The following is a 23,361-nucleotide window of genomic DNA, read 5'->3' on the forward strand; positions in this document are numbered from 1 at the left end:
GCTCCCTCTGTTCTCTGCTCAGGGCTGGCTGCCCCGCTTGGCTGGCAGCTGCTCAAGGCCTGAGTGGCCTTGGTTTCCTGGCTCAAGAGCAGAGAAGCAGCCTCTGAACTTCATGCTCTAGAAACTGCTCCCTTCCAGCCATCAGCCTGTCTGTGCCCCACACCTGCTCGCGGCCCTGCGGGAAGCTGTCTCCTGCCGTGGTGCGTGCTTTCTGCCTTGCTGCATCTATCAGTGCCAGGCTGCCTGCAGCTTAATTAGCCACTGAGTTTGTTCTTATACTTCTTTTTGTAGTTAAAGGAATAGTCCCCCAGACATCCATCAATGTGGCAGCAGATGCAGCTTGCTGCAGGTTTGTTAAACAGAGTGATTTATTGGCACCAGCACAGTGTCATTGCAATTAGCATTGTAAATAAGAGCTAATTAATGTCAACCTCTTACAAGCGTCCTTTGCAACCTGCAATGTGTGCAAGGCTAGTCCTCCCTCCCAGTGACCATCCATCGCAGCTGGGACCCATGCACAAGATGAGATATTCCTCCCTCCCTCCTCCTCAGCCCTGTGCCCAGCAGGACAGAAGGACTTTGCTCTAGCCTTTCTCCCAAGTATTGGCGAGCTCCCAGCAGTCCTCACTACTGCCAGCGTGGGGACTCTTCACCCACCGGGGACTGCACTCGAAGGAGCATTCTGTGTTCAGCCTCATTGGGACAAACAAATTGGAACTGATCACAGAACTCGGCATTAATAGCAACTTAGGACAAGTGATCATGGCTGGATCACATCTATGATACGCAAACACAGTAAAGCCCAGACCAGTGATACTCAGACTTGGTGATTTAAAAAGGCCAATTTCACAAAGCTGAAAGCAATTATGAGTCAGGTCAGCTGGGAGGAAGGATTTAATCAGAAGAATGTGAATGATAATTGGGACTTGTTAAAGCCACAATACTACAATTTGAAATAAGATATACTGGTTAAAAAAACAACCTGGTTTAGAGGGGAAACAAAGTCAGTTAAGGGGAAATTGATAGTAATGAATATAAATCAAAAGCTAGGAAGTGAAGAAAATTGATAAGGGAAGCAAAGGGACATAAGGAGATAATTCTGCTGGCCATAGACAAGGACAATAAGGAGTTTAAGTTTATTAGGAAAAAAAATCTTGATGATGGTACTGGTCCATTACTAAGTGGAAATGGTAGAATTACCAATAATAATGCACAAAAGGCAAAAGTGTTTGTCACGGCGTCCCCGGGTGATGCTCTGGAATTGCTCCCTACAAAGCTAGTCAGGACTCGGGTGAAGTCTCTCTGGAGCAGCCTGTCTGCAGGGCAAACAGCTCACATGGCTTCCACCTTCCTGGGTCTGAGCTCAGAGCTTTCAGCATCCTCTGCCCCTCCATGTGCTTCCCACAGCGAGCCCACCCAGGCGGGGTCCTGGGGAAGCCAGAGGGTCCTGCCCACCAACTCCGCAGTCAGACATGACTCTCAGCCAGCCAGTAACAGAAGGTTTATTAGATGACAGGAACATGGTCTAAAACAGAGCTTGTAGGTACAGAGAACAGGACCCATGAGCCGGGTTCATTTTGGGGGGCAGTGAGCTAGACAACCCCGTTTGCACTCACTCCTCATCCCCGGCCAGCCCCAAACTGAAACTCTCTCCTGCCCCTCCTCCTCTGGGCTTTGTCCCTTTCCAGGCCAGGAGGTTACCTGATTCCTTTATCTTCAACCCTTTAGCTCTCACCTTGCAGGGGGGAAGAGCCAGGCCATCAATTGCCAGGAAACAGGGTGTTGGCCATTCTCTGTGTCCAGACCCCTGCACACACCTGCCCTCTAGGGCTCTGCAACAATTATACACCCTTACCCCACCACCTAGATACTTAAGAACTGCATAGGGGAAACTGAGGCACCCCCACACTATTCAGAGGAAACATTAAGAACAGTCCCACTTTGTCACAGTGTTCAATAAATATTTCTGTATTTGGAAGAAAAACCAGCTGATGTAGTAATATCCTGTGATAACACACTTTCCATTCCACTAGCATTTCAGGAGGATGTTAAACAGCAGCTACCAGACTTTTTAAAACCAGCAGGTCCAGGTGACTTCCATTCATGAGTTTTAAAAGAGCTGGCTGAGGAGTTCTCTGGACCGTTAATAGTGATTTTCAGTCAGTCTTGGTACACTGGGGACGTTCCAGAAGACTGAAAGAAAGCTAATGTTGTGCCAATATTTTAAAAGTGTGACCAGGATGACCCAGGTAATTATAGGCCTGTCAGTCTGACATCGATCCTGGGCAAGATAATGGAGCAGCTGATATGGGACTCAGTAAAGAATTAGAGAAGAAGTAATCTAATTAATGCAAATCCACATGGGTATATGTCAAATGGGTCTGCCACGGAGTGTGGGGTAGTCTGGGCCCTGCACCCCTCTTCCTGGGAATCACTGTGACTCTCAGCCAGCCAGTAAAATGGAAGGTTTATTGGACAATAGGAACACAGTCTAAAACAGAGCTTGTGGGTACAACCAGGACCCCTCAGTCGAGTCCTTTTGGGGGGCAGGGAGCTTAGACCCCAGCCCTGGGATTCCCTGTGTTCCACCACCCAGCCCAAAACTGAAACCAAACCCCCCCACAGCAGGCTCCCTCCTGCAGCCTTTGTCCAGTTTCCCGGGCAGAGGTGTTACCTCCCTCCCTCCCCCCCCCCAGCTCAGGGTACAGGCTCTCAGGTCTCCCATCCCCAATGAAACTCCCCTGCCACATCCCTAGGTCAACCCTCCCCCACCCCCCCTACTGTGTCACAGGGTCCTGTCAAACTAACTTGCTATCCTTTTGTTTTTTTATGCGATTACAAGTTTGGTTGATAAAGGTAAGAGTGTTGTGATAGACTTCTGGAAGGTGTTTGACTTGGTATCACAGGACATTTTGATTTAAAAAACTGGAATGATATAAAATTACCATGGCACATGTTAAATGGATTTAAAACTGGCAAACTGCTAGGTCTCAAAAAGAACAGGAGGACTTGTGGCACCTTAGAGACTAACAAATTTATTTGAGCATAAGCTTTTGTGAGTTATGGCTTATGCTCAAATAAATTGGTTAGTCTCTAAAGTGCCATAAGTCCTCCTGTTCTTTTGCGAATACAGACTAACACGGCTGCTACTCTGGTACTAGGTCTCAAAATGTAATTGTGAATAAGCAATCATTGTCCATCAGGTGTGAGGTCCCATGGGAATTGGTTCTTGGCCCTGTGCTGTTTGACACTTTTATTAATGACCTGGAAGAAAACATAAAATAATCACTGATAAGTTTAGCAGATGGCCCAAAAATTGGAGACGCGGGTGACTGATTCAGAGTGATCTGGATCACTTGGTAAAGTGGATGCAAACAAACAATGTGCATTTTAATATGGCTAAATGGAAATGTGTACATCTAGGAACAACGAGTGTCAGCCATACCTACAGGACAGGAGCCTCTATCCTGGGAAGCAGTGAGCGGGGTGACAGATTTGGGGGCTGTTGTAGAAAGACCTCTGACTATGAGCTCCCCATGTGACACTTTGGCCTGAAGGGTTAATGCGACCCTGGGAGGCACAAACAGACTCTCGAGTAGGAGCAGAGAGTCTGTACTTGGCACTGCTGTGACTGCTGCTGGAATCCTGAGTCCAGTTCCGGTGCCCACAGTTCACAACGGATGCTGGTACATTGGAGAGGCTCAGAGAAGAGCCACGAGAAGGATTAAAGGGTTAGAAAACCTGCCTTAGAGTGATGGACTCAGAGAGCTCAAGCTACTTAGCTTAACAGAGAGAAGGTTATGGGGCAACTGGATCCGAATCTATCAGTCTCACCCAGGGAATGACTGTTTAGTGCTGGGCTCTCCACACTAGCGGAGCCAGGCCTAACACGAACCACTGGCTGCAAGTGGAAGCGAGAGCAGTTCAGTGTGGAAATAAGGGGTGAATTGTTACCAGTGCAGTAATTAAGCACCGGAACAATGTACCGCGCCAGACAGCGGATACTCACTCCAGCACTGACAGTCACGCTGGGCTGTTTCTCCCAGACCTGCCCTAGGAATCGCTGGGGGCCCGTCTCTGGCCTGGGAATCTGAACCTGCATCAGGAACCCAGGGCACCCTGCAGAGGTGGAGGCCCAGGGGACCCGCAAGCTGGCAGAGAACCACTGTGGCCAGCAGGTGTCACCAGTGCCCTGCACTGCCTGCACCCAGGGGCTCAGTCGGGCACTAGGGTGTGGGTGTGATTCCCAGTCTGGCTGAGTCGAAGCTGGCGTGGGGGGAGGTTAAACTCCACCCCATACCCAGGAGAGGGCTCCCCCTGCTGCTGCTCCCTCAGGCTGGGGGGGTTAAGCCAGCAGACCCCCCCCCCATGGCCCTTTCCTGCTCCCTGGGGCCCGCTCTCCAGCTCCAAAGGCAGCACTGAGTATACCCCCACCCCGAGAGCTCCACGTGGGGCCGTGTGTCGCTTTCCCCAGCACCTGCTGCTCAGGGAGAGCAATGCCACGCCCGGGGCAAGCAGCTCTGCTGCCAGGCTGGAAAACACTGCTTGCCCCCTCCCCAGCATGCCCTCCCTGCGTATGGCTGAGCCCTGGCTGCCAGGCCAGCTGTGCCCCCTTCTCCTGAAATGCCCTCACTGCCCCTTGGTTTGATCTGGGGCCATGTGCGTCGGCCCAGGAGTGAGAACAGGCTCTGGTGAGAGCCACCCCCGCTTTCCCCGCCCCCATCTCTGCCCCACTCCCCTCCATGGGCTAACCCATGCACCCTAGATCCAGTCGCTGGGCCCTGCTGGTGCGGGCTGACAGCCTGCGATCAATCCACGGAGCCTTGTCTGCATTCATTGGAAATGCAATTTATTCTGAGAGGGCTTTTTAATTAGTCGAAGTGATGGGAGAATCTCAAAGAAAGATAATTAATTATCAGCTGTCCAGACCAATCAGCTGGCATCAATTCGCCTGCAGAGAAGCTGCATCAAGTGCATCTGAGCAGCTGCTTCTCCCCTGCAAGCCAGTGAGCCCCCCTCTCGTGGGGCTGGAAGCAGGCCAGCTCCAGCACCGCATCGGCCCATGGAGCCAAAGGTGCTGCTCTGAGCTGCATGGCTGAGCTTTGCTGGGGCACGTCCCCTGCTGCCCCCAGAGACCGCGCAGCCAGGCCACGGGGGGACCCCCGGTGAGCACCTGCCCAGCGCTGGGTCTGTCTTGCACCCGCTCGTGTGCAAAGGGCCAGTTGCCTGCCAGGGCCAGTGCTGTTGTGGCACCATGGAGAGCTCCCAGCTGCCAATGCCCTGCCCACGGGCATGAGACTGGTGGCACTAGCCTGAGGCCACTGGGCTCCCTGGCAGCAGTAGCAGCCTGCCCTTGAAGCCAAGGTCTTGTGGCTGAGACCCTCCTCCCGGGCCCAAGGGGACACCCCATCGCAGCTCGCCCCTGTGCTGGGGCACGTCAGAGGTGGGGACCCGGGGGGAGAACATTTCCAGAACTGAATCCCAGCCAGGCTCCTGCTGCTGCTGCTGCTGCCCCCCGGCGTGTGCCGTGCTGTGGAGGATCCTCAGACAAGAGCCAGGCTGTGGTCGCCCTGCCGGGGAAGGGGTTAGGGACAGGAAGACACAGTCTCTGCTTCCCAGCTCCAGCAGGCTGGGCTCAGGCTACGTGCGACGTTCCTCCCGCAGGCTCTCCCCAGTCTGCCGCTCCAGCCCTGCCCCCTGCAGCGAAGCCCCAGGCTGAATGTTGTCGACCCCCACCCCCCCCCGGCCCTGTCTGTCTGTAGGGCTGGACTGCACAGACCCATCTCAGTTCAGTCTAGGCCTGGCCTGTCCCCAGCACGCAGCTCTCCGGGTCTGGGCAGCTGGCCAAGCAAGCCCCCTGGGTGGGCCCGTTAGCCCTGGGCAGGAAGGCTGGGGGGTGGCACACCGCACTTCTTAGCTGTCTGGGGGGGCCTGGATTTCACTCCTGCGCTTGCCCCCTTTCCTTCCAGGGCTCGTGGGGTGTCAGCTGTGGGGTGGGTTGGCGGGGGGCGGGGGAAGAGCCTCTTGGGCTGTCCCAGGGCTCCGGAGTTTCTCGTCCCGCACCCGAAGCGGTGACATGCAGAATGCTGCTGGCTGTGGGTGTCACTTGTGCTCGTCTGACTCCAGCAAAGTGGCTGTCATGGGGGGGGCATTATCCTGCCCCGCTGAGGTGTGTGTTTGCGGCTCTTCTTTGGGCTGAGCTGCTCCATGCTGGAACGCAGGAATAACCCTCAGCCTGGGGCTCTGGCCAGGCAAAGGGGCCCTAGTGCAAAGAGGAGCCGGGAGCCCTTTCCGGAGTTATTCCAGGGAGCGGTGGGCCTGGAGGGAGGGGCTTGCTGGGTTGCCTGGAATCCACCCGCTCCAGGGCATTGCAGGGGTGGGGGAGGGGAAGCACAGAAGTACAAAGGGGGGGCCACGCAGGGAACTCCCCAGGCCCCCAGCACCGCAGTCCAGCTTTGGGTGCCCCCAGCAGGCTGCACAGCCCGTAGTGTCGGTCACTCCAGTCCTTGGAGAGACCAGCCAGAGCCGGGGTGAATTCCCCAAGCTTGGCAGCCAGCTGAGGGACGGAGGGGGCCTCAGGCAGGGGCAGGGACTGCGCTGAGTTGCCCTGGGGCTCTGGCAAAGGCGATGCTGGGTTATTCCTTATATTGCTCCTCTGTGCAGGTGCTGCAGCCTGGGCTTCAGGCCTGTGGCTGTCTGGCTCCGAGCCCGCTGTCAGCAGGGTGCTGGGGCCTCATTGTCAAGAGTGACCAAGTCTGGGTGCCCAGCATGGCCCTTGAGGGGCTCCTCAGCACTTGCTGAAAATCCAGCCCCTTCGAAGTCCTGTGCAGGGCTTGGGGCAAGCATGGGAATCCAGCCCAGCAGCGGGTTGGGGAATCCAGCCTGGAAGCCGAGGTGCCTTGTGCCATCGGGGCTTGGTCCTGAGGCCGGGGCGCAGCCCAGGAGCTCCCGTCACTCCCTGCAAAGCTGATGAGTCTCATTCTCCCCACAGCAATCCAGAGACTGCCCGGACCTCGGCAACTGCAGCACAGCGCCCCATGTGAATGCCATCAAGCGGCGTTTCTCGGGGACCCCACTGCTGCCACCGCTGGCTTGTCGCCATGTGGTGCTCAGCGAGGCCAGCAGGCCCCCAGAGCCAGAGGGCCCCAGGGTCGTGTTCACCATTGAGGAGAGCAGGCCGAGCAGCGGCCAGGAGCCTGGCTTCCTACGGTAAGGCGAGCGGTTGGTGGGCCCCGTGCTCCCCGAGGTCTCCCGGCCGGGCTGAGGAGAGCCTGGCCTCCCCTCCTGATGGGAGGAGCTGGGGAGCTCTCTGCACTGACTGGGGAGGCTCCCATGCTGCCGGCCCTACCTGCTGAAAGGCCCAGAGAGGTGGAGAGAGGCCCATCAGGGCTCCAGCTCCCCCATTGCCATCTGCTTCATGGGGGGCTTGGGGAGCCTTATGCGGGGGCCATAGAGCCAGCAGGATTTAGGCCTGGACCCCCCAGTTCCCAGCACGGTTAGTGACGCTGCTTCAGGGAACAGGTGAATGTACCTGGAGCTCTGCAGACCTGCGAGATGGAACGTGCCGGGAGGAGTGGTGGTGGAGCAGGGGGGGTGTCAGCTTATGGGGAGGCCGGGGGTGTGCAGTGCGGGGCGGGTGTGTGTGCGGCAGGGACCATTATTAATGGGTTTCTGTCAGAGAGAGGCACAGGGAGGGGAAATGGCTGCAAAGCGGAGGGACCTCGATGCCTCCTGCAGTTTGTGTGGGCATCTCCGGTGGGCTGGGCTGGTTCCCATGGCTCGCGTTCAGTCCCATTGCTCAGGAAACAGCGTTCTGGTGGCCCAGCAGCTTCACTCTGTCTCGGGAACGCAGAGCTCCTGACAGCACCTGAAGTGAACCCAGAGCCGCCGTGTGGATTTTACAGCACGTTAAACCAGAAATCTTGGTCTTGCGGCAAAACTTCCCCAAGGAGCCCCTGCAGGACGCTAGGAACTCACCCGCTGGACGCACTCTGCAAACTGCCAGGCCACAGCTGCCACTCCCAGAGCAGCTCAGGGTGATGCTTGCAGCCTGCCCCCTGGCCGCCCACTTACGGTGACACCACCAAGCCTGGGGGCCCTTTTGCTTCAACAGAGGCCTGCTCCTTCCCTCGGGCCAGCGGCACCTCCATCTTCTGCTGCTCATTAGCAGCCTGGCACCCATCCCAGGCACTGCTCCCGGCTCCAGTGACTGGCTAACCTACTTGATATTCATTCCCCACAGATGTGTTCCCGAACATCTATTGCCTTGCTTTGAGTCCGCTCTCGCAGAGAGCCCGGCAGATATTTCATGCTCAGTTTTCAAACTTGGCCGGGAGAGGGAGCAGATGCCCCGGAGGGGGGGCGGGGAAGGGGTACTGCTTTTGGAGCACTCTTCCCCTCCTGCCTGTGGTCCCACTGGCCCAGCCCCACGCCGCCTTCCCCCAGCTCCACATTCTTAACTTCCTCGCCGGCAACATTGATGGTGACGGTTCCGTCGTAGCAGATTGTCTCTGGCTGCTTCTCTGTGCTGGAGCCCGGCACCTCCCTGCCTCACGCACGTTTCGGGGGGGGGGGGTTAATTTCTTCTTGTGGCAAGAAAAACAAGCGGCAGCAGCCCTGCATCGCCTCCCTGCCCCGCAGCGCGGCCTTGATGCCGAGATTGGATCCGTGCTGCTTTTCACTGGGCTGATGGGGAATGACCAGCCCCCCAGGGATGCTTTTCACAGAGCCAAGCTGGGGGTACATTATGCTACTGGTGACCTGCTCTCCCCAGACGGGGACCCGGCTAGAAAAAAGGGTGTTTGGGGTGGTTCTGCCCTCTCGGTCAAGGCTGCTTTGTTTGTGGTTTTTGGCTTCACTTCCCCATTTTGCACCAAGGTGTGATGGCACCATCCCCTGCCCCTCCACTGGCAAGCCGCAAGTCCCACTTGGCAGGGCCAGAGAGACCAGTGTGGGGTGAAATCCTGGCTCCACTGAAGTTGGTGACAAACCCCCCATCAACTTGAGGGAGGCCGGGCTCCCACCCCGGCAGTGGGAGTGAGGTTTCAGTTCCCACCCTCGCTGCATAAAGCAAATGCTCTCAATGCCCATGCGGCCGCTGCCGGAGGACCAGGTGTCTGCTTTGTTTCAGACAGAGCAGGTGCCTGTCCTGGCCCCGTAGGCCTTCCCCACGCGTGATCTAGTCCCTCTTGGCAGGGGGCTTCACCTCCTGGTCCAGACAGCAGTTGCTGTCATATGAAAGTCCAATGTGAGGGGAGGTGGATTCTTGGCAGTGCGCGTTCCTCCCTCTGTTCTCTGCATGGCCCCGCTGTGCTATGCCCCTCTGCCAGGCCTGCTCGGGGGCATAGGACAGACAATGAGCTATAACCACAGCCTCTGCACATTTGTCTCGGAGAGCCTGGTGCTGACTGTAGGACCAGACGCCTCTGCCTTTGCTGGCTGGCAGTGAACTGGGTCTGGCCATGTTGCTTGTGTTTTAATCAGAGCCCAGAGCTCTAGGCTGTGTCCAGCGTCTCTGCGTTTGGCCTTGCAGCAGCCCATGCATGGCTCCCAACAGGGCCAGTGGCAAGCTGCTTTGGGGGAACATGCAAGAATCTGGTGCTGGTCCGTCAGGGGCATGTGGCTCTTCAGGTGCGGAGTGGGAATTCCTGTAGGGCCCAGTCCCAAAGTCTGCCCATTGGCCACACTGGGCTTTGGCTCGGGGTCCTGCCCTTGTTCCACACACTCCTCCGGTAGAGAGGAGCAGAGAAATCCTGGAGCCCAGCATGGGCCCAGCCTGCTTCTCGGGGCAGCACAGCACCGCACCTTGGTCGGGGCGGAACAATGCTCAAGACACAGTGTGACGAAGCGGGACTGTTCTTAATGTTTCCTCTGAATAGTGTGGAGGTGCCTCAGTTTCCCCTATGCAGTTCTTAAGTATCTAGGTGGTGGGGTAAGGGTGTATGATCATTGCAGAGCCTTAGAGGGCAGGTGTGTGCAGGGGTCTGGACACAGAGAATGGCCGACACCCTGTTTCCTGGCCACTGATGGCCTGGGCCCTTCTCCCACAAGGTGCGAGCTAAAGGGTTGGAGAACAAAGGAATCAGGTGGCCTCCTGGCCTAGGAAAGGGACAAAGAAAGCCCAGAGGAGGAGGGGCTGGAGGGAGTTTCAGTTTGGGGCTGGCTGGGACATGGAGTGAAGGGCAGATGTGGTTGTCTGGCTCACTGCCCCACAACATGGACCCGGCTGAGGGGTCCTGTTCTCTGCACCTACAAGCTCTGTGTTAGACCATGTTGCTGTCGTCTAATAAACCTTCTGTTTTCCTGGCTGGCTGAGAGTCACGTCTGACTGCGGAGTTGGGGGGCAGGACCCTCTGACTTCCCCAGGAGCCCTGCCTGGGCGGACAGGCTGTGGGAAGCGCACGGAGGGGCAGAGGATGCTGAATGCTCCGAGGTCAGACCCAGGAAGGTGGAAGCCGGGTGAGCTGTGTGTCCTGCAGACAGGCTGCTCCCAGAGAGGAGACTTCCCCAGAGTCCTGCCTGGCTTCGCAGGGAGCAGTTCCAGAGCATTGCCTGGGGATGCTGTGACATGGGCCCCGATGGGGAAAGGTTTGCACCTGCTCGTCTTCAGACCCAGACTTCACAGAAGTTTCACATTACCGGACCTGGCATCTGCCAGTCTGCGGGACACTTGCAGGGTTGGTGGGTGTTGTGGAGGCCGGGGCGGCAGGGCCCGGGCGCTGGCCGAGGGACAGCTAAGGGCTGGCGTTGCCTGAGCCTCGCTCTCCAGGGCATGTCCCAACCTTTCGCAGGGGCCGAGGGTCTCCTGAATTGAGGCCAGGCCCAGCATGGCTGATGGAGCAGGAGCAGGGCAGCCTGGCCCTGCCCAGGGGGCCCAACGGGGCAGGGGGTACAGCAGCATGATCTACTCCCGAGGCCCCTCTGCCCTGCCCTGACCTCTCGCCATGGAAGTTACAGACCCCAGTGCACTCTGACCCGCCAGCCCCCCAATGCAGTGGGTGTGAGAGCAACTGGGCTGCTGCCCGGATCCCAGCCCTCTGGGCCCTGCATCTCCCCTCCCCCATACCAGCCAGAGGGCCCCACATCTCTCCTTCCCCCCATCCCTGCTGGCCCCGCATCTCCCCCACTCCCCCATCCCTGCTAGAGCACCGACCAGCAGTGTCTGTCCAGCTCCTGGCAGTGCCCCGGCTACCAGGCCCGGTGCGGGGGTCTCTGGCAGAGGGGTCCTGGTTGGGGGGGGAGGGGGTTTGGCCCACTGAAAAGTGTCACTGTCCCTTGATGGCGGGCGGTGCCTGGCAGCGATGGTGGGGGCCCAGCCTGACCCGGGAGCAGCCCCCGCCCCTTCCCCACAGGCCCCTCCAGGGTGGCCAGAGGGCCCCCCGGGCCATGGCCCATGGGAAAGCAGCAGCCCGTGACCCGGCGGCCCGGCGCTGGTGGGTGGAGGCAGGACCAGCGGCTCCTGCCCCACGGAGCTTCCAGTCCGGCCCGCCAAGGCGCTGCCGGCCCGAGGCCCCGGGGATGGCCGCGCCCGGCTGTGGACGGGGCGGGGTTAGCGCTTCCCCCCAGCGCACCTGCGCCGAGCTCCGCTATATAACCGGCCTCTCGGAGCGCGCTGCAGCCGCTGCGGAGCCCGGCGGCGGGGAGCCAGGCGAAGGGGCCGGGGCCGGGGCCGGGGCCGGGGCCGGGGCGGCCGGCGGGGCGCAGCCGGGAAAGTTTCCGGCCGGGGCCGCGCGTCCTCCCGCAGCCGCCAGGAACTTGCCGGTTCCGTGGGCGGCTCCCGGCGCGCTCGGAGCCGCTTCAGCACCCGAGGGGCGAACAGCGCCCCGGGCCCGCAGCCATGGAGCTGAGCCGGGAGGGGGCCGGCACCGCCAAGCCCCCCAAGCACCTTTGGCGCCAGCCCCGCACCCACATCCGCGTCCAGCGGCGCTTCCACTCCGACACCGAGCGGTACCTGCAGCGCCGCGCCCCGGACGGCGCGCCCCGGCCCGGCCTCCGGCAGCCCAGGATGTCCTGGCCCTGCTCCCTGCAGCGCCGGTAAGAGCCGCGCCCCGGGCTGGGGGGTCAGGAGCCCCGGTTACCGAGGGGTTAAGCGTCTCTGTGTCCCGGAGTCCGCCTCGCCGGGTTCGGCCGCCTTCCCTCTCCCTTCCCAGCGCTGGTACCGAGCCCAAGGGCTGAGGGGCAGGGCGCAGCCGGCCCGGTCTGAGGCGCGCGTAATGCCCGAGCCGGGCTGGGGTCTCGGCTCTCGCTGGCTGCTGGGCGTTACGGGGCAGCTGGGGGTGAGCCAAGCCCCATCTAGCCCGCGCGAGGGGCTCTGAGCGGGGCTACACCCGGACAAAGATCTGAATAAGTGGGGGTGGAAGGAATGGTACCCGGGGCCTGGGAGGGCCAGCCCCGGAGAGCCCCTGCCCAGATCAGAGACCCAAAGCCCTGGGAGGAAATCAAGCCCCAAGAAAAACCAGAGCCAGCCGCTCTTTTCTTTCCCCCGCTGCGGGCGGCCCCGGGACAATGTGTCACCCCGCAGCCGGGAACTGCCCGTGAAAGTCCAGAGCCAGCTGCGAGGTCCGGGTCTGCGGCTGGTCATTAGGAATTGTCTCCCCGTTCCCACTGGGGTGAGTAAGGACGGAGCGAGCTCGGAGGGAACCTGTGTCAGACTGAACAAACGAGGGCCCCTGTAGAAATTAATTCCTCGGCGGCCGCGTTAGAATATTTCGTTTGTTTCTGCTGCGTGAGGAAGATTGATGGTGGCTCAGCTGGGCTGGAATCAAACCCTTCAACTCTGGGGCTGCAAGGCTGGTAAAATCCAAATTGCCCCCAAGTTCCTGCTTGGAAAGCTGGCGCTGGAGCCGGCCCTGTAAACAGCAGCCGCTGGTTTGGGTTTGTTTGTTCTGTTTTACAATCTGTGTATCCAGCAACACAAACACGGAGTCTTGTGGTAAATCAGCTAATCAGGCTGATCAGTCTCCTAGGAAGGAGCAAAGGGTGTCATTATTTTTGTCTGTTAGCAACCTTCCCCCCCCACGCCCTCCATCTGCACATTGCACGGGCATCTGCCAGGAAATCCTCTTCCAGAGAGGCTGGTTTCAGGCTGCTGGAGGCTTGGCTAAAGTTGTCTCTTCCTTAGCTGCCATGCTGGTCCTGGGCCGAGTCTGTGTCTGTTCGGCAGGTCGGTGGGCTGCGTGGGTGAGGTCCTGGCCACACTGCGGTCAATGAGAGTTTTGCTGTGTTGGCCGCGAAGCCAGGCATCACCCAGCATGCATACGCTTGGCATTGCTAGCTAGGCACTTGCCGTATTTATACCCTCTTTTCTGAGAAGCAGCTTCAGGGGGCTGGATTTCACCCACACATCGCTCCAGAAAAGTGGCAGGGCTTCAGCGTGGGGATTAAATTGGCCGCAGACATGCAGACTGGAAGCTGGGGCATTTCCTGGTCTGAGAGCTGAGCCTGACACCTCGGTGCACAGGAACCTTTCTCCCTCAGGCCAGGGGTGTGATGGCCTTGCCCCTGCTCTGCAGGGGGGCTCCGTGTTTACAAAGGAGCGACAGTCCTAGAGGAAGCAGCCCAGGGTGAGCAGAGGTCCTTGTCCTGTGCTCCACTGGGTGCCGAGCCCAGCAGATGGCTGGAGAAGCACAGCCCTGCTCGGCAGAGCTGGAAGGACAAGCAGCGCCAGGATAGAGCTGACTGAGCAGGGCTTTTTCTGGAACAGCCACAGTCCTGCCGTCTGACCCAGCCATCCTGGGCAATCCCTGCTTGGTTCTGGCCAGCGCAGAGGGGGGTGGTTCTCCACGGACGGTGGGGGGGAGGGGGGCGGAAAGCAGTGGCCACGGTGAAGCATGAGCTGGGATTTAGCACAGGCCTGGCCTGGTGCTGGGAGTTTTGTTTTCCAACTGCACTCGAACCAGAGGTTGGCTTCCATTTCCTGGGAATGATTGGCCAGTCTTGGGATAGACAGGCCAAGGAACATTGGCCCAGGGGATTGTGAGATAGTGTTGGTGGACTCAGGGCACGAGTCTGGGGACCTGGCCTGAGCTGCATCCACCCTGCAAAATGATGAAGTTTGGACCCAAGTCCCCATGGGACTCTGGCTTGGACCCACCCCCTCTGCCAGGTCCTGAGGGCTTCCTAGCCCACATCAGACAGCCTGGTGTGTGGATGGAAGAGAGGCTGGGGCTCAAGCCGGAGTCTGAGCATGGGCTCACATTGCAGTGTAGATGCACAGGCCGTGAGGTGAAATGGGGTGGAAGTGACTAGCCCGAAAGGGCTCCAGGCTGTGGGATGGTTTCCAAAGCCAGGGCAGCTCTGTCACTTGGGACTTTACAATGTAACTGGATCAAGCAGGATCTAGCCTGAGCTGGCTGTGTGTTGGCAGGGTGGGAGTGAGGCGCATGATCCTCTCACTTTCCTTTCTGGGCCAGGGGTTTCTGGTTTTATTGATCTCTGCAAGCCCAGCTGATCTTTCCTGGCCTGCTGGCAACCTCTGCGCACTATCTGCCACCAACGTTCCTTTGCCTTTTGACAGGGATTCACTTGGCCTGCACTTCTGGCCAGTCGCACGCACATGGGAGTGGAGCAGGTGTCATGGCAGGAATGGTGACTCTAAAGTGGCCACTGAAAAATAAGTGGGATTTGTGTTTGCCCTCTTGACAGTTGCCCTGGAGGTTAGATTCTCCAAGTGCTGCTTGGACAGTCAGGAAGGAGCGGGATGAAGACACTGCGGGTCCAATCGCACCTGGTCCCAGCTCAGACCCCAGACACACAGTAACTGCACCCAGCTGCTCAGATTGTTCTCCGCTGAATTTCAAATAACAAGTCTGTGAAAAATGTCACCTGTCAGCCTTTGATCGTTCGCTGCGGCTGCTCAGCATGTGCTGCCTTGAGATCACAGCGGGTTCCCTATTCTGACGAACGGCCTTGGTTCCCAGAGGCCTGCTGGTGCTCTGGGGGTTCATGTTCAAACTTGGATTCAGCCTCAATTTTTTTAAACTGAAATGTCATTTCCCATGTGGGGTGATGGCGACCAGTGCTCCTCTGTCTCCCTGGGCTCTGCTAGTGGCATGGGGAGGCCACGCTGGGTCAGAGCAAAGGTCGATTTAGCCCAGTGTCCTGTCTGCCGACAGTGGCCTGTGCCAGGTGCCCCTGAGGGAATGAACAGAACAGGGAATCATCCAGTGATCCATCCCCAGCTTCTGTCAAACAGAGGCTAGGGACACCATCCCTGCACATCCTGGCTAATAGCCATTGACGGACCTAGCCTCCATGAACTTATCTAGTTCTTTTTTGAACCCTGGTATAGTCTTGGCCTTCACACCGTCCTCTGGCAAAGAGTTCCACAGGGTGACTGCACGTTGTGTGAAGACATACTTCCCTGTGTTTGTTTTAAACCTGCTGCCTAGTCATTTCATTGGGTGACCCCTGGTTCTTGTGCTACGAGGAGTAAATAGCTCTTCCTTACATAGGCACCGAGTTTCTAATCTGCCAGGGGTGCTCCCCCCTGCTCCGCCCAGGCCCCACCCCCACTCCACCTCTTCCCCCAAGGCCCCACTCCTGCCCTGCTGCTTCCTGCCCTGCCTTTTCCCCCCCAGATCCGCCCCTCCCCCAAGCAGGGTGAGCCCTCGCTCCTTCCCCACCCAGCACCTCCTGACGATGGGAAACAGCTGATTGGTGGGGGCAGTAGGCGCTGGGAGGGGGGAGGGAGGAGGGAGGCGATGATCTGTGGGGTCCCGTGGCAGGCAGGAGGCACTGGGGGGAGGTTCTGCCAGGGGGCTGCTGGTGGATGCTGAGCAGCCACCATTTTTCCCCCATGGGTGCTCCAGCCCCGTAGCACCCATGGAGTTGGTGCCTATGCATCCTTATTTACTTCCTCCTCACCAGTCATCATTTTATAGACCCTTAGCACATCCCCCATTTGTCGCCTCTTCCAAGCTGAAGAGTTCTTCTCTTATTAATCTCTCCTTCTATGGAACCTGATCCATCCCCTCGTCATTTTTGTTGTCCTTTTCTGGACCTTTTCCAATTCCAGTATAGATTTGCAACAGCTAAACTTCCTGTCTGGGGCTATTCCAGAGGGATTCTTCCTTCCAGAGCAAAACCTGCTAAATCGCCAGGGGCTGGTGACAGGGGGAGAGTCCTTTGGGGACCCTGTTTGAGAGCGTGGCATCTTTTTAGTCATTACAAGAATATGGGTTTTCCTCGGAGCTAATTTCCCATATTTGGCTGGCTATGACTCAGACACAGGTAACTCCTCTGACAGACACAGCTCAGTGACTCAGCTGCGAGGGGAAGAGGTTTGGCTCATGTAGAAACGGCCTTGAGTTAAAATTGCTCAGAAGTTAACGGGGCCGCGTTTCTTTTCCAGCTCCCTGACTCACTGGTGTGTAAACGCAAAGTTCGCTGTATTTAAATAGCTTCTGTGTGTTGCATGGAAAGGGGGAGGGGAGAGTTCTTCTTTCGTGTTCTCTTCTGTTCCATAAACAAGGGAAGTGAAGAGCCTTGAGGTGGTCTGGGCAGGTGCTCAGACTGCACCTGCAACCTTAGCTCTGCCCCATGTGTCTCCGCAGCATCCCCGCCCAGTCCAGCTCCATGTGCCCGGGAATATAGGGAGCCTACGGGGTAGCAGCAATCTCCCATGGCTTTGGGGGCTGAATGGTGAGTGCCTGACAGAACCTAAGAAGGGGACCCTGGATCCCACAGCTCCGCTTTGCACTGACTGAGCCAGGGCTCCCACCCCCTCGCACCTTGTCCAAAGGGCAGGCTGGCGCCGCAGTAGGGCTCCCATACGGGTGGGCACAGTGCAGCCTCCTCCCCAAAGGTCCTGCACAGCCCCAGGCTCAGCTACGTGGGGAGGGACCTGCCCAGTCTCCCGGTGCAGCCCCGGTTAGCACTGGGGCTCTCAGTGAGGGCTGCCCTCCTGCTAATGTGCCCCCAGCCCAGGAGCTGCACTATCGGGGCACCCCCAGCAATGTATTATCATCTCCAGGGGTTCGCTGAAGGGCTGGATGGGGGCTTCTCCTCCCCCAGACGTGCAAAGCACAGTCCAAGGGCTTAGGGGTGCCATGTAGATGGCTGGGGGCTCTGGCATGCGCCAGTGTGGGGGTCTGCTGGCAGAGAGTCCCCTGCCCTGCATAGATATGGGTGGATGCAGGCCAGGGAGAGGGACTTCCAAACTGGGCCGTGAATCGGGGAGTTCCATTCCCCCAGCCCCTGGTGCACCAGGCAGTGTTTTGCAGCTGTTCATAGCCTGGGCATATTGGCGTGCGCAGATGGTGGGTGTGAATCACAGCCCGAGACCTGCCAGCGCGGGGGCAGACTGTAGAGTGGACAGGACCCAGTAGTCCGTGCACGAGCGATACCGACAGCCGGTGATTGCAGGCACTGAGTAGGACACTGGACCGGCTGCAGGGAGGTGGTTTGCTATAAATATGACTGTGATCCCCCACCACACACACACACACACAGACTGTGACCCCCTCCCTCCCCTTCCCCCCAGCCTCCACTTCCCTCAGCGGGGGGGAATGTGTTCCAGTATCCCAGGATGACGAACCTTCCTTCCCATGGGATGCCCCCCAAGGGCAATTTCCCTTCCACACCAGGTTACTGGATACAGGTTTCCTTTCCATGCTGCTCAATGAGCAACAAGCCAGAGTCTCTGGTGCAGAGAGCAGGTGCGAGCGCCTCTTTCCTGGACACGGCAGCAAGACCAAAGCCTGTGGCTCTGTGCCAGGTGGAGCTTCCAAGTTCCTGCCGTGGTGGGCGGTTAATGCAGTGCCGCTGGCTCAAACAGCTCCCCTCCCACTGGCCGAGGCCTCCGCTGGCCGGCCGTGAAATCATGGACACTAGAGGCGGGCAAAGCCGCTTAGACCACTCCGTCTGTTTCCTGGCGGTGCCAACCACCCACCGCGTGTGTGTTCGCGGGAGCGCTCAGCGTCCCAAGCCCCGGGGCTCCCACCCCTTCCTGGGGCGAGGGATCATTCCCAGCGCCCTGCGTCTCTTGGGAGGCTTTCCTCATGTTCTGCTTGATTCTTCCCTTCTCAATCTGATCCCGTTACCCAACTGCCCCCTCAGTCCTTCCTGGCAGTTCAGGCCCTTCCCCTATTTCTAAACTGTCCGGGTCGCCCTTCCTTCGCCTTGGCGTAGCCCCTTCTAACTATCCCTGTCTGCCCCAGCCCTGAGAGCCCTCGGTCAGGCTGGTCGCTCTTCTTGTATCAGCCTCCAATTCCTCCGCTGTGGCACTGAGGTGCTGGGGGGGGGGGCGTACTGGGGGGCTGGCCGCTCCCTGCGCCGTGGCCTGGTGCCGTGCGTGCTGCTCCTGCAGGGGCATTGCAGAAGCTAAAGGGAGCGTCCCTGCCCCAGAGAACTACCCGGGATGGGGTGTCTCTTCCCGAAAGCCGCACGCTTGCTTAGACAGAAGTTCGGGCTGGCGACAGATCGTTGGGGGATTCTCTGGCCTGTGTGGTAGAGGGGTGCAGCCTGGAGGCCCCTTCTGTGGAGCCATTATTCTAACTGAGGAGTGGGGTGGGGGAGCCGGGGTGTGGACAGGCATCCCATGGGAGGGAGTGAGCACACCAGTGGTTCCAAGGCTCTCACTTGTTTAATGCCATTGGTTTATTTACTCATTAAGTTGATTAAAACAAGGGCAGGCACTGATTTCACAGCTCCCAGGAGCTATTCCGACACTCTCTTCTGCGCGCTGTTTAATCAGCATCCCATTTCCTTGTGAAAACGCACAGACCCAAACCGAGGGGAACCTGCACGAGCAGCGTCTGTTCCCAGGCCTTCGCCCTCAGCCAGCCAGGCTCTGCGGTGCCAGCCAGGCTCTGCGGCACCAGCCCCTGCTTTCCTGTCTCTGCCGTAGAGAAGGCGGACAGAAGTCCAGGGCGTGCGTGCGTGCGTGTGTGCAGGGCAGGGAGCTCTGTGCAATGGATGTGGCTCCGGTAGATCCGTTTAGATGGGTGAAGTTTGCACTAATCCCCTGCTCCATGATGGGTAATCAAAGACTTTATAGAAACGCCCACGGAATCCCCTGCTGGAGTGGGACGCTGCCTGGCTTCACAGTCTCTCAACCGGTCTCTGCACCATCTGATGCAAATGCCGCCGGTGCTCGGCATTGTCAGCACGTTCCAGTTGAAAGCCGGGAATCTGGGCTCAGCCGTGGCCCAGGGCAGGTACAATCTAGCACCCATCCATGCGGCGGCCAGGGAGCGATGCGCTCTGGGCATCCTAGGAAGCACTGGGGTGAACGTCCCTGAGCCAGTCGCTGGGACAGCCAAGTTGTTTATCAACAGAAAATGAATTTTGTGCAGTAAGAGTTTCTCTGCCTGAGTCTGGAAGAAAATGATCCTTAAGCACCTGTCTTAGGAGGGGATAAATTATGGTGAAATTAGAGACACTTCCTGGGAAGGGCTGTTGTTCAATAGCAGGGGACGCAGAGAACCTAGGAAGGCTGTCATCCCCCCACCCCCCCATGTTTTGTTTAAATCAAGGGAGTGTCTGGTGCAGATGCAGCTGCATGGAAATTGCTCCTTAAATGAAAAGACACAATCCCAGCCCCTTTCCCCTGCCAAGTCCTCTTAATTCCCACTTGTGAGGCTCTGACGTGGGCTCGCTGGGCGTTGGTGATTACAGCCCCATGAGGAGGATGCAGAACGAGACCTTTGCCCCCAGCTCTGCGTAGGAGCCACTTGTGGAAAAAGCCATAATGGTGCCTCCCGCAGGGCCCTGGGGAAATGGCCGGCAGGGCACCGTGCTGAGTGCTGGCTCCCGGATGGTCTGCCAAGAATGATCTATGCTGCCCCCCCAGCACAACAGAGCTGACGCCTGGAAGGGATCTTGTGTCACCTGTGGGTTAGAAAATAAAAGGGTTGCTAACTGCAGCTCCTGGTGCAGGCCCGGAGAGCCACGGGGGAATGGGTCTTGAGCCTGATCTCTGCAAGGCGTCTGCTCCCATTCCCAGCACTGCCAGCCGCACCCTTGGTACCAGCCGGCTTTCAAGCACTGCAGCAGCGGTTTTGTCTGTCTGCAGGAGGGGCAAAGCTCTGCCTTGGGATTCAGGGGCTGACCAGCAGCCTCCTGCCGGTGCCTGAGCAGGGGGACAGACGGCCGAGCCTGGCTTCCAAGGGGGGCCTCGGGGGAGCCCAAGTCTTCAGCTGCCCCTGCTTCCACAGCTGTCCCCAGCCCTGCAGCAGTGACCCAGCCAGGAGGTAACCGCGGTTGCCCTTTGGACTGTGACGGCTCTGGCCTGAATCCTCTCCCAGCACTGTTCCTCTAGGGATCGTGGAGGGCCCGCAGCCCTCCCGTCGGCAGGATTAACCCCACAAAAGGACATGGGTGGCTGAGCAGTGATAGAACCCAGGAGTCCTGAACTGCAGCCCCTCCCCCAACTGCTGGGTGAGACCATTGCCCTGCGAGTTGGAGGCCTGAAAGAAGACTAACCCAGAGCGACTCCATGTTCCGGCTGGGGCACCGAGAGCACAGGGGCCTCTGTGGAATGGGAACCAGCCTCTGGCCCACAAGGCGATGGACCCCTCTCCCTCCCAGGGCCGGGGGAGGGCTTCTCGGGGCCCTGCAGCCAGTGCAGCTCCTCAGACCTCAGCCCGCCAGAGCATCCCTACCCCATGGCTGGGGAGCTGTAGTCTGAGGCCTGGCTGCGCCCCACCACTCTGCTCTCGCCAGCAGAGCCCGTGTGTCACGGAGTCCCTGGGCGATGCTCTGGAACTGCTCCCCATGAAGCCAGTCAGGACTCTGGGGTAGTCGCCTTTCTGTGAGCAGCCTGTCTTCAGGACACACAGCTCACACAGCTTCCACCTTCCTGGGTCTGACCTCGGAGCATTCAGCATCCTCTGCCCCTCCGTGCGCTTCCCCCCAGCGAGTCCACTCAGGTGGGGCTCCTGGGGAAGCCAGAGGGTCCTGCACCCCAACTCCGCAGTCAGACGTGACTCTCAGCCAGCCAGTAAAACAGAAGGTTTATTAGACGACAGGAACATGGTCTAAAACAGAGCTTGCAGGTGCAGAGAACGGGACCCCTCAGCTGGGTCCATTTTGGGGGGCAGTGAGCCAGACAACCACGTCTGCACTTCACTCCATGTCCCAGCCAGCCCCAAACTGAAACTCCCTCCAGCCCCTCCTCCTCTGGGCTTTGTTCCTTTCCCGGGCCAGGTGGTCACCTGATTCCTTTGTTCTCTAACCCTTTAGCTCTCACCTCCCAGGGGGGAAGGGCCCAGGCCACCAGTTGCCAGGAAACAGGGTGTCGGCCATTCTCTGTGTCCAGACTCCTGCACACACATGCCCTCTAGGGCTCTGCAATGATCATACACCCTTACCCCACCACCTAGATACTTAAGAACTGCCTAGGGGAAACTGAGGCACCCCCATACTATTCAGAGGAAACATTAAGAAGAGTCCCACTTCGTCACACCGTGCCCTGTGTAACTGAATGATTGATGGGGGCTGGTCCCACGCCATGCTGGAGGGGCACAGAAGGAGACGCTGCCCTGGCCCAGGAGCCTCTGCGTGTCGGGCAGGGTGAGCAGCATGAGAAGCCCAGGGATGGACGAGCCATTTCCTGGTGAAATGGACACAGAGGGGTCGGTCTGGTCCACAGTCCAGTGCCTTGGCTTTGGTGTCCATCTCTGGGGCTGCAGGGCGCCCTGAAAAGGCTTCTCGCCAGGAGGTCTGCGTGGAGCAGGCTGGCTTGCCCTGCTCCCAGCCGTCACAGATACTCACGGGCCACACGCAGAGCTGCTGCTTCCGTTCGGTTCCCCACAATCCAGTGGGTGAGGGAGACACCCCAGTGTGCATGCAGGCCACCTGATGCCGGTCGGAACCTGCCTGGCCAGAGGGTGCTCTGGGGGGGAAGAGCTGTCAGGCTTGGGGAAGCCCCCGGGGCTGGTGTGTTCAGTAATTAGGAGGAAGCAGGACATGGGTGGGAGCCTTGACAGGGTGTTAATGCTGGGGGCCGAGCTGGCCGGAGGGGGGCGCGGAGCCAGGCCACAGAGCTGTAGCCATTTTTTAAAAAAGGTTGGAAAACGAAATGTGGCCCAAACCGCAGAGAGGCCTGGAAGGTGACCTGGAGCTCTCGCACGAAGACCCTGCTCCATCTGGGCAACCAGACTTGCTGGACCTCCTCCACCCCGCTCTGCTGGGGCCCCCAGGCTGTGGAGAAAGGGGGAAGAGGCCAGGAGGCCTCTGTGTCAAAGGGGACTCACCCCCATGCTGCCCAGCCCCACTCTGTAAGTGCATGCTGCTGCCGGGGGGAAGGGAGGGGGCACGTGTCTGGCCGTGGCTCCATGGCTGGGGTTCAGCGGTTTGGGATCTGACCCAGGGTCTCCGAGGCTCCTATCCTAAGGGAGGGAAATGATAGGGGACGACACAGCAGATAAACAGTTTCTGCCTCTGTGTCCTGGCATCCCTGCGCCATGTTCTGGAGCTGCTCCCTACAAAGCCAGGCAGGACTCTGGGGAAGTCTCCTCTCTGGGAGCAGCCTGTCTGCAGGACACACAGCTCACCTGGCTCCACCTTCCTGGGTCTGACCTCGGAGCATTCAGCATCCTCTGCCCCTCCGTGCGCTTCCCCCCAGCGAGTCCGCTCAGGCGGGGTCCTGGGGAAGCCAGAGGGTCCTGCCCCCCAACTTCGCAGTCAGACGTGACTCTCAGCCAGCCAGTAAAACAGAAGGTTTATTAGACGACAGGAACATGGTCTAAAACAGAGCTTGCAGGTGCAGAGAACGGGACCCCTCAGCTGGGTCCATTTTGGGGGGCAGTGAGCCAGACAACCACGTCTGCACTTCACTCCATGTCCCAGCCAGCCCCAAACTGAAAACCCCCTCCTCCTCTGGGCTTTGTTCCTTTCCCGGGCCAGGTGGTCACCTGATTCCTTTGTTCTCCAACCCTTCAGCTCTCACCTTGCAGGGGAGAAGGGCCCAGGCCATCAGTTGCCAGGAAACAGGGTGTCAGCCATTCTCTGTGTCCAGACTCCTGCACACACATGCCCGCTAGGGCTCTGCAATGATCATACACCCTTACTCCACCCCCTAGATACTTAAGAACTGCCTAGGGGAAACTGAGGCACCCCCACACTATTCAGAGGAAACATTAAGAACAGTCCCACTTCGTCACATCTCTCCCCCCTTTGAGATCGAACTGAGCGGGGTCACTTTAGCCGGTGACCTGGGGAAGTTCGAAGCCACCAACGTTCCCATGGATGCCCCAGCCTCTCTCCCATTCCTTGGTAGGAGTTACACCAGGCCCTTCCAGTTTCACGCCCTCCCTTAGGTCAGGGGTGGTTGATAGCACTCACAGGCCGCATGTGGGAAGGTTTATGCAGCCCATGCCCTTTGGCCACCCCAAGAATGTCTCCCCATTGACCATCACC

General features: G+C 58.8%; 1 protein-coding gene across 5 annotated transcripts in view; it reads left to right on the forward strand.

The window, feature by feature from the left end:
* Positions 1–23,361, forward strand: part of PDE4C (phosphodiesterase 4C) — a 119,912-nt gene that overhangs the window by 21,352 nt on the left and 75,199 nt on the right. For 3 of the 5 annotated variants that reach the window (XM_073323653.1, XM_073323652.1, XM_073323654.1), the window contains one exon: positions 6,992–7,209. In XM_073323653.1, coding sequence (XP_073179754.1) covers positions 6,992–7,209 — 218 coding nt within the window. Of the gene's footprint in view, positions 1–6,991; positions 7,210–11,676; positions 12,034–19,065; positions 19,158–23,361 lie in introns of those variants that run through there. The other 2 variants (XM_073323655.1, XM_073323659.1) reach the window with 2 other exon arrangements.

The sequence above is a fragment of the Lepidochelys kempii genome, chromosome 25, assembly GCF_965140265.1.
Source record: "Lepidochelys kempii isolate rLepKem1 chromosome 25, rLepKem1.hap2, whole genome shotgun sequence".
In the NCBI taxonomy this organism is placed as follows: domain Eukaryota; kingdom Metazoa; phylum Chordata; order Testudines; family Cheloniidae; genus Lepidochelys; species Lepidochelys kempii.